At 36.9% G+C, this 15,393-nt stretch overlaps 1 protein-coding gene across 3 annotated transcripts in view; it reads right to left on the bottom strand.

Annotated features, from left to right (window-relative positions):
- The window catches only part of LOC150097192 (uncharacterized), a 336,086-nt gene that overhangs the window by 131,494 nt on the left and 189,199 nt on the right, over positions 1 to 15,393 (bottom strand). For all 3 annotated transcript variants that reach the window (XM_090406866.1, XM_090406865.1, XM_090406864.1), the window contains exons 5-6: positions 11,445 to 11,574; positions 2,015 to 2,378 (exon numbers count right to left, since the gene is read on the bottom strand). In XM_090406866.1, the coding sequence (XP_090262992.1) occupies positions 2,015 to 2,378; positions 11,445 to 11,574 (494 nt within the window). The remainder of the gene's footprint in view (positions 1 to 2,014; positions 2,379 to 11,444; positions 11,575 to 15,393) is intronic.

The following is a 15,393-nucleotide window of genomic DNA, read 5'->3' on the forward strand; positions in this document are numbered from 1 at the left end:
CATCAGCAGGTCTGTCTATTTTGCAAGAGGAAAAAACTGAAAATTGTAAACATTTGAATTTTGTTGAAGCCAACCATCTGATTCCTAGCTAAGCATCAAGATGCAACTGTAACCTAATTTCTAATGGTAATCATATACAGCACTGTTACTTCTGTTTTGATTCAAGAACACAGCACTTCATTTGCTATTACAGGAGAGTGACAATGGTGGATAGTAATGATAACAAAATATAATAATAATAAAATAACCATCATAAAAATGACAGAAGAAACAACCTGGTCTATAGTTCAACACCTTTACCTTCCACTATCTTTATGCAATGGCACTACCTTATGCTCCTTATGTCTTCCAGTTGTAGAACTTTTTAACAGCCAAGTCAATGATAGTTTTGGTTCCTTAGCACCTTCCCTTAATTCAAACATATTGTGAAATCTCAAACTCCACTGCTTTGTTAATTCAGAGTACTTAATATTATAAATATGTCAATTTTATTTGCTTCCACTCCTTTAATTCTCTCCTCATTTCTCTAGAAATAAAACTTTATTCACAAGGATGAAAAAGTTTGATACAGTGATCATTAAATAGTTCATCTGCATTCTCTACAATCTTATAATAATAAAAATATGTATATGTGTGTGAAGAAATAGCAATGAAGAAAAAAATCCTTCAAATTTTCCTTGGGCAGTAGTGCTAGTCTCTTCTCGTATTCTAATTTCTTCTTCCTTTCTATACTGGTCATTCTCCTAACTTGAACCTTATGTTCCTTATACAAATGTTCTCCACTTCTCTATCCTTATAACTTTTTAATAATCTATTTTTCTTTTCATCTGAAATTCCTATTTGATTTCATCATCTGTTTTATTTCAAATCTCTATCTTTGTCATTTGATATATACAATTTCCCACTGCTGCTAACAAAATATTTCTTAACTAGCTTCCATTTCTCTTCATATTCTTCCATCTGTGGTACTGGTTGGCTTACAACTCCATTATATTCATTTTTGCAATTGCATATAATCTCATTTTTCCATGAAACTACTCTGTGTGTGTGTGCGTGCGTGTGTGTGTACGCGTCTACCATAGGCTGACATTTCAGTAAGAATCAAATCTTCTGATGCTATAACCACATCTCAAACTTGATCTTCCATGATATGCTATGCAAGAGATTTACACTTCAAGAATTGCAGAAACTGAGTTCCCTTATTAACATATGTGATTTCTTCTATCATTATCATGGTTGAAATTATCCTGACAATTACCAGGCTTTGCACCAATTAAGTTAATATGCTTAAACATTTTCTATTCATTATCCTTTATATTTCCTGGTTGCCTAACTTTACCCTACATCATATATTTTCAAAGCCTTTGTGCAATTTCACTCCTGGTTCTCTATGTAAAGAAGACATAACTCATCTGCTATCATAAGTAACACTTTACCATTCTCATTTTCTTTCTTCAATCCTTCCATTTCTTGTTCTCCCTAATCTTCACTCTATTCTGTGACATACCATACAACCTTTGATCATCCAAATCAAAGTCCGTGCATGAGACTTCACCTGCCTAACTATGGTTCATCCAGAAACACTTTTATTCTGAACTCACAAATCATTTCTTTAGCAGAAAGCAAACTTATAAAACATTATATTGCTTCACTGATGATGCAACCTTCTTGCATATAACCCTCTTCTATTATCAAAGTATTGTAGAGAGCTTTATCAGATGGGGAGTGCTGAGGTTTTCTAAAGAGCAGAAGATGGGAGAGAACAAGGGAAAGAACCAGAGGCAATTCTTTGAAGTTGTATATAAGGGATGATGAGAAAAAGGAGTAAAGAGGACGGTTTTGCATAGAGGGTGATAAGAGTGAAAAATATGTGAGAGAGAGAGAAAAAAAAATTGTAAGTACAAGAACAGTGAATGAATTTAAACCATGATATAATATTTTAGGAATTAGATGCTGACCTCCTGCAATAATAATATACTTATTAAGAATAATTAAACCATATATAATAACTAACCAAATTTGGGTTGGGATGATGAAACCACAGTTTTGTTATTTGCAGGAGATGAGGTAGAAGAAGTAATGAGCTTATTAAGAACATTGTTAACATTCTCTATATTAACCAAATCACTTGGAAGTTCATTTTCAATTCCTGTTGGTGGATCCTTTCCCAAATCAATAGGAGTAGATGCTTTCATATTTTCAATTATGTAACTTCCATTTTCCTTTGTAGGAAAAACATCTTCATCTGCTCGATCTGACTGTTGCCACTGCCACTCTCTTCTGGTTTTACACAAAGAGTCTGTATTAGAACTATGAAACCGTGGCCGGTTGACTGGAGTTGAGTAATGTTCCCTGTTGATATTATCTTCTGTTGGAACCTACAAACAAAACAATGCAAACAAAATGATTTATTTAAATATACAATTATGATGAAATATCAATAAATATTTGCAGAAGAGGCATTTCTGTACTTTATACTGAAAATATAACACAAGGCTATAGCTTTGATCTATATATGTATAGATAGAATCCAGAACTAGAATGTTAATTACTTGAATATCTCATAACTACATACCGACAGCTTCTATATCTCCTTGATGATTAAGAAACTGCACTTCTGAATTGAATACGGTTTCGACTATCTCAAATTATGATTTTCTCCTGACCGTTTAATATTGATTGTAGACACTATTGTGAAAGTAACTTTTTATGCTAATTTTTCTTTTTTATGAAATAAGAATTTATTTGTTCTCCTTTATTTTTATAATAGGAAAGTGATGCACAGTGATTTCTAAAAATAATATTAAGGTGTTATCATATCCCTAATTAGGGATAGTAATCTCTGAATATTAGGATTTCCCAAACTTTGAGCTTTGAGTTTAGGAGACAGTTTGGGGTATGGCATGAAAAATGGAATTGAGTGGAAAGGAGACAGATGCTATATGGGCATTGTTCAAGAGCTATTTAACAGAAGCGATGCCCGAGTGTATTCCAAAGGTGAAAAGACTAAACAAGGTAGGAGTAAATGGATGAATGAAGAGATTAAGCATGAAATCTGGAAGAGGAAGGCACTATGGAGCCAACACAAGATGAATGTTGATAATGATAAGTTGCATGAAGAGCATATGCTAGTTGATGACACCAGCAGACTGGTAACCAATGCAGAGGATACAGTTGAAGTAGGCAATGAACAATTTATTGGTGTATTTCACCCTCACGAAGACAACATTAAGAGAAGCTGGAGTGTAGAGGGTATGGTGAAGAAGGTTGATGAATGAGTTGCTAATAGCAGAATTCTTTATGATGGTCAGCATGGGTTTGTTAGGTTGAGGTGATGTTTTAGTAATTACAACAGGGTGCCAAATTCACTCAATAAAGGAAATGCATATACAATGACATACTTGGAATTTTCAAAAGGCCCTTGGTAGACTGTCACAAGACAAGCTAGTAGCTAAACCAGTGGTCGCCAAAGTGGTTGATACCGACCTCCAGGGGTCGATATAACATTGTTAGGGGTCGATAGAAAAATATAAGACATCATTGTACGGGTAATATTTAATTTGGTTGACTTGAATTATCTCCATCCTGAATGACAACGCAATTAAGGGTGAATCGTCAGAACAGCAACATGAATAGGACCTGTAAGATGGAGCAAGGTCATGAAAATAGTTATGGAGATCAATCAAGTAGGCTAAAATGACGTGTTTACCAACAAGCGTCTTATTTGCTTATCCTATTATAATTACGTAATAGTAAAATAGAGGGGGTCAATAAAAAGTCAAGGAACTCTCGAAGGGGTCGATGGTCAAAGAAGTTTGGCAACCCCTGAGCTAAACTGAAACAGGTGGGATTAGATAACAAACTAACGAGTTGGATAGTTGATTGGCTGTCGGATAGGTATCAGCAGATTGTGTATGAAGGAGTGGTATCCCAAACGAGGAAGTTTCACTAGTGAAGTGCCACAGGGATCTGTTTTGGGACCATTATTGTTTAATTTGTACACTGATAACATTGAGACTAGCTTAACTGGAGATGCTTAACTGTTGTGGCCTTGAAGGAGGATCTATTCAGATCCTCCTTCAAGGCCACAATATTTGCTCTACTTCTCATAGTTCTTCCCAACTTTGCATCATTGGCAAAGAAGGAGGATCTGAATAGATTATGTGAGGGGGAAAACGAGTGGCACAATCAATTTAATTTTGCAAAGTTTTGAAATTTGGTAGGCAAGTTGGGATGCAGAGTATACAATTGATAGAGAAATTTTGGGAGTGGTGGAGGAGACGAGTAATCTAGGAACGATGGTGGACACTTGAAGTTTAGGGGTCATGTTGCTAAAATTGCAAAAACATCCCAATGGATTATGGAAATAATGAGGAGGACATTGACATGCAGAAGCAAGGAGGTAAATCTCTGAGGAGAGATTGAGAGAATGCAACTTACCAAAGAGCCTTGTGAATAGAAGAAGAGGGGAATATGATTGAGACATATTCCCTCTCTTCCTATTCACAAGGAATACAAGTGAGAAGCAGGTTCTTTGCATGGTGATTGGTGAGTGGAATACATTGCCTGAAAGTGTGGTGAGTGAATAGGTTTAAGGCACTGTTCGGTGATCTTTTTGCATGAAAAAGAATAGACCTTCTGTGATAAGTCCTTAAATTCCATGGAGGTAGGGTATTAATAATAATAATATGTTAAAGGGATGCTTAAGGTTCAAAACTGTATAACTGGAAGGAGATGTCCATGTATCCTTTTAAGGAATGCAGAGAACCAACTGGAGCTTCTGACCTAATGTCAACTCCTCAACTTCTCATGATGCACACTGAAGTATCTACCTGGATACTGAACGAACGAGGATGGGCTGACAATGTGGGATTTAGCTGACCAAAATGTATTCTTATTGTCTTAAATCACAATGTAATATTATTGTAAAACACAACAGAAATCATTCTGACTGGGACGTTGACCAGTTAAACAAGGTCTCCATTTTTTTTTTTTTTTGTCAGGGAACCGGGACAAACAGTGCAAAGTCAGCCACTGGAGCAAATCCCAAAACACATCCCAACTCAACATCAACAAAGTTCAAGATTGGTATACTATCAATGTAAGAAACATCAATGGAAAAGAAATGGAACTAGCAGAAGTACTATATTGACATAATAGACTTGCCTGAAAAAAGGAAGACAAAAACAGGTGAGATCTTTCAAAGCAACAAATACAAAACGTTAGATTTAGGCAATAACAATCTCTGATTGCTATTGCCTAAACATTCAACACTAAATATGAGGATAATCATCTTAAATGGCAGGCAATATCAAGTAGAGATGTGGGTAAACATCAGAATGAGGAACTGATAATGACTTATTTGCGCCTACGATCCCACAGAAGGTTCAACTAAGGAAGAAATAGAGGAATTTTGGAGGCATCAGAGAAGGCAGCTAACAATAAAAAAAGAAAAGTTGGTACTTGTTGAAGATCTAAACAGCAGAGTAAGAAATGATTACCAAACATATAGAAATGTTTCGGGAAAATTTGGAGAAATGAGCAGAAGGTAATAATAAGTGCCTGCTGGATTTTTGTTCAGGACACACAGACTAGTTATTACTAACCCAATGTTAAAACATAAAAATATGCAGAAATTCATACAGAAAGAAGATGCAAGAAATAAGAAAAGTCTCACTGACTATGTTATTGCTGATAGTGATGTTTTCCCACTAGTTCAGGACAACAGTATACAGAGGATTTGAAATGGAAGTAATCAATATTTAGTTTTGAGCAGGATAAAATGAATTTCATATTGAAAAGAAGCATGTATAAGAAAGTTTTAAAATGAATCAAAGTTGAGCATCTTTTAGCTGTAAACTGTAGATTCAAATATACAAACTTCATTCAAGAAAATAAGAGTTTGAAAACAAGAACCAAACTTTGGAGATTCAGTGGCAACCCTGAAGAAAACATCTTCTCCTGTTTGGGGAGAATGATTATAAATGTCCAAAAGCCGAGATTGTTCCTGAATACTACAACATTCTGGCATTGAATTCTTTCCATTAAAAAAAATAAAATTTGGTATAAAGAAATCTTTAATATCTTTTGCTGCAAACTTCCATACTTGGGTAATGACAACAACACTTTGTTTCATAACTTATTGAAGTTCTAATGATACCCTAACAGAAGGGATCTTGTTGGAGAATTGAATATAGCCATCTTCTGGTCAATACCAACATATGGAAGTACTTTAACATTGAAGATCCAAAATCTTGATATCTGTTACTGATTAGAAACAGTAGAAGATGCATTTGACAGCTACCCTCTTGCATATTTCGAACAGATTATGTAATTGGAAATTAATTTACGGAATTGACAACGCATATAAAGTAAATTAATTAAAGATAACTTTAATGAATCACTTCTATATTTCGGTCAAATTAAAGCACCGTTTCACTTCCGAGAAAGCTCTACGCATTTACAACCGCACTAGCTTCGCCCTGTTAAGAGAACAAATTACCGCGACGCGCGTTCTCCTTGCCGACGAAAACAAAAACTTACGGGCGCTAGAGGAAGAGCTTTCTAACACACTCGGCCTTGATCTATGGTCAATACTTCATGACATCTCATGCACATCGGCAAGAAAGGAATTCGAAAAAGTACGTAGTCGACACATGAAAAAATACGAAAACCTGACAAAGACTTCTACTTCTGTACCCCAGCCACCACTCAACACAGTAGTCAACCTCTCGTCGGCAGTTTTAAAGCCTGAAGCACTCACCGCACTTTCACGTGGTCACAATTTCGCCCTAGCTCCAAAAAGGATACCTGCTGAAGAAATCATGATCCAAATAGAGCGTGGAATTCGCAACCTGCCTAACCACATCGCCAACAACGTAAGACTGGATGTAGTCGGTGTTCTCACGAAAGCCAAACCTCCAAAATCCAACCTATCCAAAAACGAATATACAGCCCTACAAGAATTAAAAAACAACAAAAAAATAGTAATCACCAAAGCTGATAAGGGAAGCGCCACTGTGGTACTCAATCAAAAAGACTACAAAAGTAAGCTAAATTCTTTAATACGAGACCGTACTACTTACCTCCCCATTGAATATAATCCGACCAACTCTCAGATCAGAACTATCCACAGACTCCTTAAGGAAGTCACTTCTTGGCCTGTGGAAGTCACCAACAAACTTAAACCTTATAACTCTAGACCCCCCCGATTATATGGACTCCCAAAAATACATAAACAAAATGTGCCATTACGTCCCATAGTGGATGGCATTGATTCCCCCACATATAAATTAGCCAAACATTTAGCCAAAACGCTCACACACTACACTGGCAACACACCATCACACATAAAAAACTCTGCCCACTTTAAAGCCAGTATAGAAAACCTCACACTCCAACACACAGACGTCAAAACTGACATAATGGTCAGTTTTGACGTCTCCTCCCTATTCACTAATGTCCCACTCAAAGAAACCTTTGAGCTCATCCAAGCCAAGTTTCCTCCCGATATCTCAGCCCTATTTCAGTTCACAATGAACTCAGGCTATTTCGTTTGGCAAGGAAAGTTCTACAAACAGATAGAGGGGACAGCCATGGGTTCACCACTTTCCCCACCCTTGGCCAATTTCTTTATGGAGACATTTGAAGAGAAAGCCATAAACTCCGCCCCACAAAAACCGACTAATTGGATTCGTTATGTGGATGATGTGTTTGCTATTTGGCCACATGGCTCAGATACACTCCACTCCTTCCTAACACACTTAAACAACCAACATCCCAGAGTCCAGTTCACCTTAGAAAAAGAGGAAAACAACACCCTCCCCTTCCTAGACACTTTAATCACCCGCCAGCTTGATGGATCTTTGGTTTTCTCTGTTTACAGAAAACCCACCCACACTGGCAGATACATTCACCAACAATCCCACCACCCCCCCTCACAACAATATGGGGTGATAAAAACACTATATAACAGGGCAAAATTAATCTGCTCAGATGACAAGGCCCTGACTATGGAACTAAACCACATCCTCAACACTTTCTTAGCCAATGGCTACAACCCCAAAAAAATCCAAAAAATACTAAAACCTGCAAACCACAACCCCCCTCCACAATAAAGACTACACCAAGTCTATCACTATCCCCTACATCCAGGGCACCTCTGAAAAAATAACTAATATCCTCAAAAAATATGACCTTACTTCCTGTTACAGACCATATAAAAAGTTGGCATCCCTTATCCGCTCTACCAAAGACGAACCACTTCCCCTAGACCTACCTGGTGTATACCAGGTCCCTTGCAGCTGCAAATTGTCCTACTTTGGCCAAACAGGCAGAACAACAAATATCAGGATTTCAGAACACCAAGACTACATCCGGTTTCACCAGTACAGCCGCTCTGGGCTGGCAGACCATGCCTTAGATACCCACCATAAAATTCGTTGGAAGAAGACAAAAATAATCCATCGCAGCAAGTTTAAATATGAAAGACTATTCAAAGAATCTTCAGCAGCTCTAAAAAACGTTCCTAACCTCAACAAATTTGGGTGCATGAAACTGCCCCAAATTTGGGAGACTTTCATTTTGAGAACTTCAGCCCAACTGCCAAGACTACCAAATTAGCCCACAAGAGGGCACCATTAGGACTTTAGGAACAAAATTAGTTCTTATTTTCTTCCTCATTTGCTTTGTTAGTTCCTTAGTGCACATACCATATCTTTATGTTCCCGAAGATGGCAATGTGACATTGCCGAAATATAGAAGTGATTCATTAAAGTTATCTTTAATTAATTTACTTTATATGCGTTGTCAATTCCGTAAATTAATTTCCAGTTATGTCTAACCAACGTATAAGTCTTACTACAAGATTATGTAATGTGTTGGGCATTCCATTACTTACAATGGAACAAGGTTTTTTTTTTGCAGTATCCACCATCTGTCAGCAATGGGAAGAGAAGTTTGATTTTTTAAAATTAATTAATTAAAATATTATTTTTGGAAGGTTAGAAAGAAACATGGATTTGAAAACCAGCAATATGGCATACAAATACTTTATAATATTGTGTTGTGGAAATTTTATTGTTCAGTCAGACAATTTTTGCATTTAGAAAGAAGCATTCTAGGAATACCAAATTTTTGGCTAGGTGGTATGGACACCACCCACATTATGCTGCAAGTTTTTCCACTCGGTTATATGATAAATTAAAGATGCCAAGAAATTATATTCTTGGTTTCTAAGGATACGTGCATTGCATTATGAGATACTAAGGCAACTGATGCGAAGTCATTTAACCTCTATATATGAGGCTAAATGATGTGTTAATGCAGAAGCTTTCTCTGAGATATGAGCAGCTCTGCTCAGTTTGTGGGTGTTTGCCTATCTCTGGGTGGGGCCACAGCTGAGTCTACGGTTCTGCTAGGTGGTGAAGTGGGCCTGTCACTGAGTCGAACCACTGAGTTAAATGAGCTTTAGGGTCACTCATTGCTAGGCGATCTGAGGGATCGCCTGAGTGGTATCCCCCACACTTAAACACACCTCAGTAAAGGTCAAAACCTGTATGGGTAGTGGCCCTTTCCATAATGCATAGCATTATATGTCTGTAAGGCTATGTGCATTGCATTATGGGACTAAGGCAATTAATGTGAAGTCATTAGCCTCTATATACAAGTTGTCCTGACATGAAGTTACTTCATGCACAAACTTTGTTTTCTTATACTTGGATAAAGGATGAAACGAATAATATAATTTCTTGGCATCTTTAATTTATACCCACATTATGCAATATTCACTGAGGGGGGGGAATAAAATTCTGTCTATTTTTGGTACAAGAGGTTTTTTTCAAATGATTTCATCCTCTTAATTCAATGTGGTCTTATGGCCAATCACAGGGATGACTGGAGAGCAATCCCAGGCAGAGAAGACTAACTCAAGGTGGTTAAACTCATATAAGGCTAACCAATTGGATATCAGTCATCTTTGCACTTTAGTTTCAATTGGTCTTTTGGTTGTTCATCTGCATGAGATTGGTGAAAAGGGAAACTGATAGCCTTTGTCTTTTCTTTCTCCTAATACTATCAGGCTCTCTTGCACCTCTTACTAACTACTCTAGGCCTAAGATGAACACCCTTTTACTTTTTCACTTCAATAAAGGTCAAAACCAGTTTGGGTAGTGGCCCTTCCCATAATTCAGAGCATTCTACTTATCCATAAGGATATGTGCATTGCATTATGGGATACTAAGGCAATTGATGTTAATTCATTAGCTTCTATAGCTTCTATATTCAAGTAGCGAAGTTGTGAAGTTACTTTACATGGCAAGTTTGTTTGCTTACACTTGGATAAAGGATGAAATCAGGAATATAATTTCTTGGCATCTTTAATTTACAGTATAACCAAATGAAAAAAATTTCATTGTACATCAGAAATTTGATGATGATAATATGCTTAATGGATTTCTTGAAACAGGTCAGTGGAAAAAAAAAAAAAAAAGAAGGAACAAGATGAAAGCAATAATTAACAGAATACAGTCATATTTGGTTATAAAGAGCATGGGACTGACAAAATTTCTTTGTTATAGCCATTACTTGCTATATCAGTGATGAAATCTACCTCCTATTTTTTTTTTTTTAATTCTAATAATCCATAAAAAAATAGATAAAAACAAACAAACGTATAACAGAGAAAAATTAACATAATTACATACCTAGATATTATTTGTATGAATGTGCTTGTATAAACTACAACACTTAACATTAAGTGTATTGTAATTTTGTAGACACTGGAAAGCTAGGTAGTGAGGAGATGGTCTCCAAGGACAAGATTAGGTTATAAACCAGCCTGTAATCTGATGTAGGTGGACATAAAGGCTAAGTTACTCCTTTCATTTTTGTCTAATCCAAGATCCAAGTATTCCAAGAACTACCCAAGCAATTAAGAATGTTTGCATAGTTACCAAAACTTGTATGGTATATCTGTGTATTACACTTGTTATAAGTGAACAATTATATGGGAATATGCAGAAAATGAAAGTCATTACAGCTTTTTGCTCATTAAACACAGCCATGATCTCATTATTTTCTTGCCTGTTACAACAACGTTTAACTGTATTTCTCTTTATCATACACATTTTGGAATAAACTATGGATCACATTTTTAAAATAATACTCAATTTATCCCTTTACTAAAATAACTAATAATAATAATAGTGGATAACAGCATATGCAACTGGCTGACTTCAAATACTTCAATTGCAATTATTCTTAATTGGATGCATAATTATTCACATTCTTTAATTGTTTTTCTTAACTTCAATGCACTCCTTAAACTTAACTATTCCATAGATCATAAATTTTTGCTATTTCTCTATACAACATGAAATGACATGGAATTAGTAATGTACAGTGAATGATAATTATTCTTAATGTAAAAGTTAAATGGTACTTGCATTATCTATATTAGTAGTTGTTTTTGTTGCTGTCACAGTAGTTGTAGCTTTACCCCCAGGGAAGGTAGCATTCCTTTTATGTCTGCCTCTGATTGTGTTTCTTGGAAACCGTGAGAGTACATCAAACCACCTAATAAACAAAGAAACACATTTTAAAGTGACAAGCTTGGATATTCAAAAGTAATTTAGCAGGCAGTATATTGATATCATTCTGCCATATTCTAAGAGTACATTACACCAGTAAAAGGGAGCATTATGAACAGTTGTAACTGTATTTATTTATTGCATGGGTACCTCCATAGAATCAGAAGAATTGCCTCAGGAGTCACAAGCTATCCACACAATGTCATACCTCTCCTAGAACTCACTGACAGAAAAAATACTCACAGCAAAAACTTTGACAATCTATTCTACTCATTCACCACTCTTCAACTAAAAATTCTAGTTCCCACTTCCTTGTTAAACATGCTCTTAGATTTCCGGTGATGACCCCTTGTTTTGTCCTTCTAGCCAAGTGCTGATATCAATTCCACAAAATCCTTTTAGTAAATGTTTCTATCATATTCTCTCTTTTCTGACTATCAACAAACTTTTGCAACCCATAATTGATGCTATAATTAATTCGGCAATTATAGACAAATTAATATCTGTGGTGTAGAAATTTAGAAATAGAAAAGGTTGGATAGGAATAATCACATCCAAAGGAAGATAGACAACACTATGATAACACATGTCCAGTAGAAGAAAGAATGATTATGAGAGGATGATGTTGGTCAGTGATAATGGGAGAATGATAAACACCAAGGATATAGTAGAGGTGTTAAATGAGCAATTCATTAAAGTATTAGATCCTTGTGATTGTAACATAATGCAGAACTTTAAAGCAGTGGGAATGGGGGAGGAATCACTGATGGTGAGTGAGCAGGAGGTATATGAGGAATTGAGTAAACTTGATGTCAACAAGGATATGGGACTTAATAGTATATCACCATGTCTTCAGAGAATGTTCTAGGGAGTTAACAACAGCTTTAATGTACATTATGTGGAAAAAAGTGTCTGGACACTTTTGTTCCACAACAAAAATGGAACATTATAATAGATCACATCTGCCAGTATTCCTTTAAAACTGTGGGTGAGCTCCTCAGACATCATGCAGTACTGTATATTGTCTGCTTGTGAGACATGGCTACACGTGTTGAGTTTATTGTCTTCCAACAAGGTGTTATTATAAGGTGCCTTATCAGCAACTATAATGTTAAAGACATTATTAGTAAATGGAAATATGAGGGACTTACGTCTACCAAGAAATGTTCAGAAAAGCCACATAAATTGATGGAAAGGGACAAGAGAGGTCTGAAATGTGTTGTCTGTGAACATCATTCCTCTGCACAAATCATCACCAAGGAATTGCAGGAGTCAACAGTGTCTGTATGAAGAGTGTTCATAAGGAACTGCAGAAGTTAAATTTCCATGACCAAGCTGCTGCATATAAGCCATTATCTATCCCTAGATGATCATTCGAAACGAGTGGTATGGAGTGATGAATCCTGCAACACTATTTTTAATCTGACAGTTGCTACTGGGTGTGGCATATATGAGGTGAACAGTATCTGCCAGCATGTGTCATCCCAAATGTTAAATTTAGTGGTGTCAGTGTGATGGTCTGGGGATGTTCTTGTGGTATGGACTTGGACCGTTGGTGTTTGTGGATGGAAACATGAAGGACACGGATATTCTAGACAATGCTGCAATGCCTACACTTTACCAGTTTTATGGAGACAGACCATTCTTGTTTCAGCATGACAATGCACTGTGCCATAAAGCATGCTCCATTTCAACATGATTTGAGGATATGCCAGATTGCCAGATTTTGCAGTGGCCAGCTCAAAGCCCCAACCTCAATCCTATAGTGGCCCTTTGGGATGAACTTGAACGTTGAATTTGGGTTAGAATGACATGTCCAACTTCTGTGTCTGAACTAACCACTGCTTTGCTCGAGGAATGGCAAAATATACCTATGACTAGTTACAGCATCTCATTGAAAGTTTGCCAACAAAACTGCACAATGTAATTGTGGCCAAAGGTGAGCCAACTGTATTGATTTTGCAATAAATGCAGTATTGTCTAAATAGCACTGATGTCTGGACACTTTTTTCCACATAGGGTACATTTTTAATATAAGTGTTAATTCTCGTGGAAGGGCTTAGATGTTGGTTATGCATTTTTTACTAAATAATTTAAGGAAATTACAATGTCAACTAGGATATACATTAAAATAAATTTTAATATACTTCAATATTTCGGCAACGTCACATTGCCATTTTCAAGAAACTTAAGAACAAGACACGTGCATGCAGGCACAACAAACAGTAAGTGAGGAAGAAGTAGGAAGTTATTATTTCTCCTAAAGTCCTGATGGTGCCCCCTAGCGGGCAATGTTTGGTATTCTTGGGCGATTGGACTGAAGGTCTTCTGATGTAGGTTTCCCAAATTTCAGGCAGTCTCATGCAACCAAATTTGTTGAGGTTTGGATTGTTTCTTAGGACTGAAGCTGATTCCACAAAAAGCCTTTCATATTTGTATTTACTACGGTGTATTATCATGGCTTTCTTCCACCGTATTCTATGGCAGGTATCCAGCGCATGGTCAGCAAGACCAGAGTGGCTGTATTGGTGAAACCGGATGTAGTCCTTGTGTTCTGAAATTCTGATATTTGCTGTTCTGCCTGTTTGGCCAAAGTAGGACAGCTTACAGCTGCAAGGGACCTGGTACACACCAGGTAGGTCTAGGGGGGAAGGTTGGTCTTTAGTAGAGTGGATAAGGGATGCCAATTTTTTTATATGGTCTGTAACAAGAAGTTAAGTCATGTTTTTTTAGGATTTTTGTAATTTTTTCCGAGGTGCCTCGGATATAGGGTATGGTGATGAATTTAGAGTAATCCTTTTTGTGAGGGGGAGAGGCGGGGGTTGTGGTTTACAGGTTTCAATATTTTTTGGATTTGGGGGGGGGGGGGTAGCCATTGGCAGAGAAAGTGTTGAGAATGTGGTTTAGTTCTATAGTTAGGGCATTGTCATTTGAACAGATAAGTTTAGCCCTGTTGTTTAGTGTCTTAATGACTCCATATTGTTACGAGGAGGGGTAGTGGAATTGTTGGTGAATGTATCTGCCTGCATGGGTGGGTTTTCTATAGACTGAGAAAACCAAGGTTCCATCAGGCTAGTGAGTGACTAGTGTGTCTAAGAAAGGAAGGCAGTTGTTTTTTTCTTCTTCCAGGGTGAATTTGATTCTGGGGTGTTGGTTGTTTAAGTGTGTTAGGAAGGAGAGGAGTGCATCAGAGCCATGTGGCCAAATAGCCAACACATCATCAACATAGCGAAGCTAAATGGTTGGTTTTTGTGGGCAGAGTTTAAGGCTTTCTCTTCAAAAGTCTCCATATAAAAGTTGGCCAAGGGTGGGGAGAATGGTGAACCCATGGCTGTCCCCTCTATTTGTTTGTAGAATTTTCCTTGCCAAACAAAATAGCCTGAGTTCATTGTGAACTGAAATAAGGTGTGATATCAGGAGGAAATTTAGCTTGGATTAGCTCTAAGCATTCTTTGAGTGGGACATTTGTGAATATGGAGGAGACATCAAAACTGACCATTATGTCAGTGTGTTTGAGTGTAAGGTTTTCTATGCTGGCTTTGAAGTGGGCTGAGTTTTTTTATGTGTGAAGCTGTGTTGCCAGTATAGTGTGAGAGAGCTTTGGCCAAATGTTTAACTAGTTTGTATGTGGGGGAATCAATGCCATCCACTATGGGACATAATGGCACATTTTCCTTATGTATTTTTGGGAGTCCATAAATATGGACTCCCAAAAATGGAGTTAAATGGTTTTAATTTGTTAGTGATTTCCACAGGCCAAGAAGTGACATTCTTAAGGAGCCTGTGGAGTTTTCTAATTTGTGAG

Source organism: Typopeltis vanoorti, chromosome 17 (genome assembly GCF_054136105.1).
Source record: "Typopeltis vanoorti isolate ZY-2024b chromosome 17, IOZ_Tvanoo_1.0, whole genome shotgun sequence".
NCBI classification, from domain to species: Eukaryota; Metazoa; Arthropoda; class Arachnida; order Uropygi; family Thelyphonidae; genus Typopeltis; species Typopeltis vanoorti.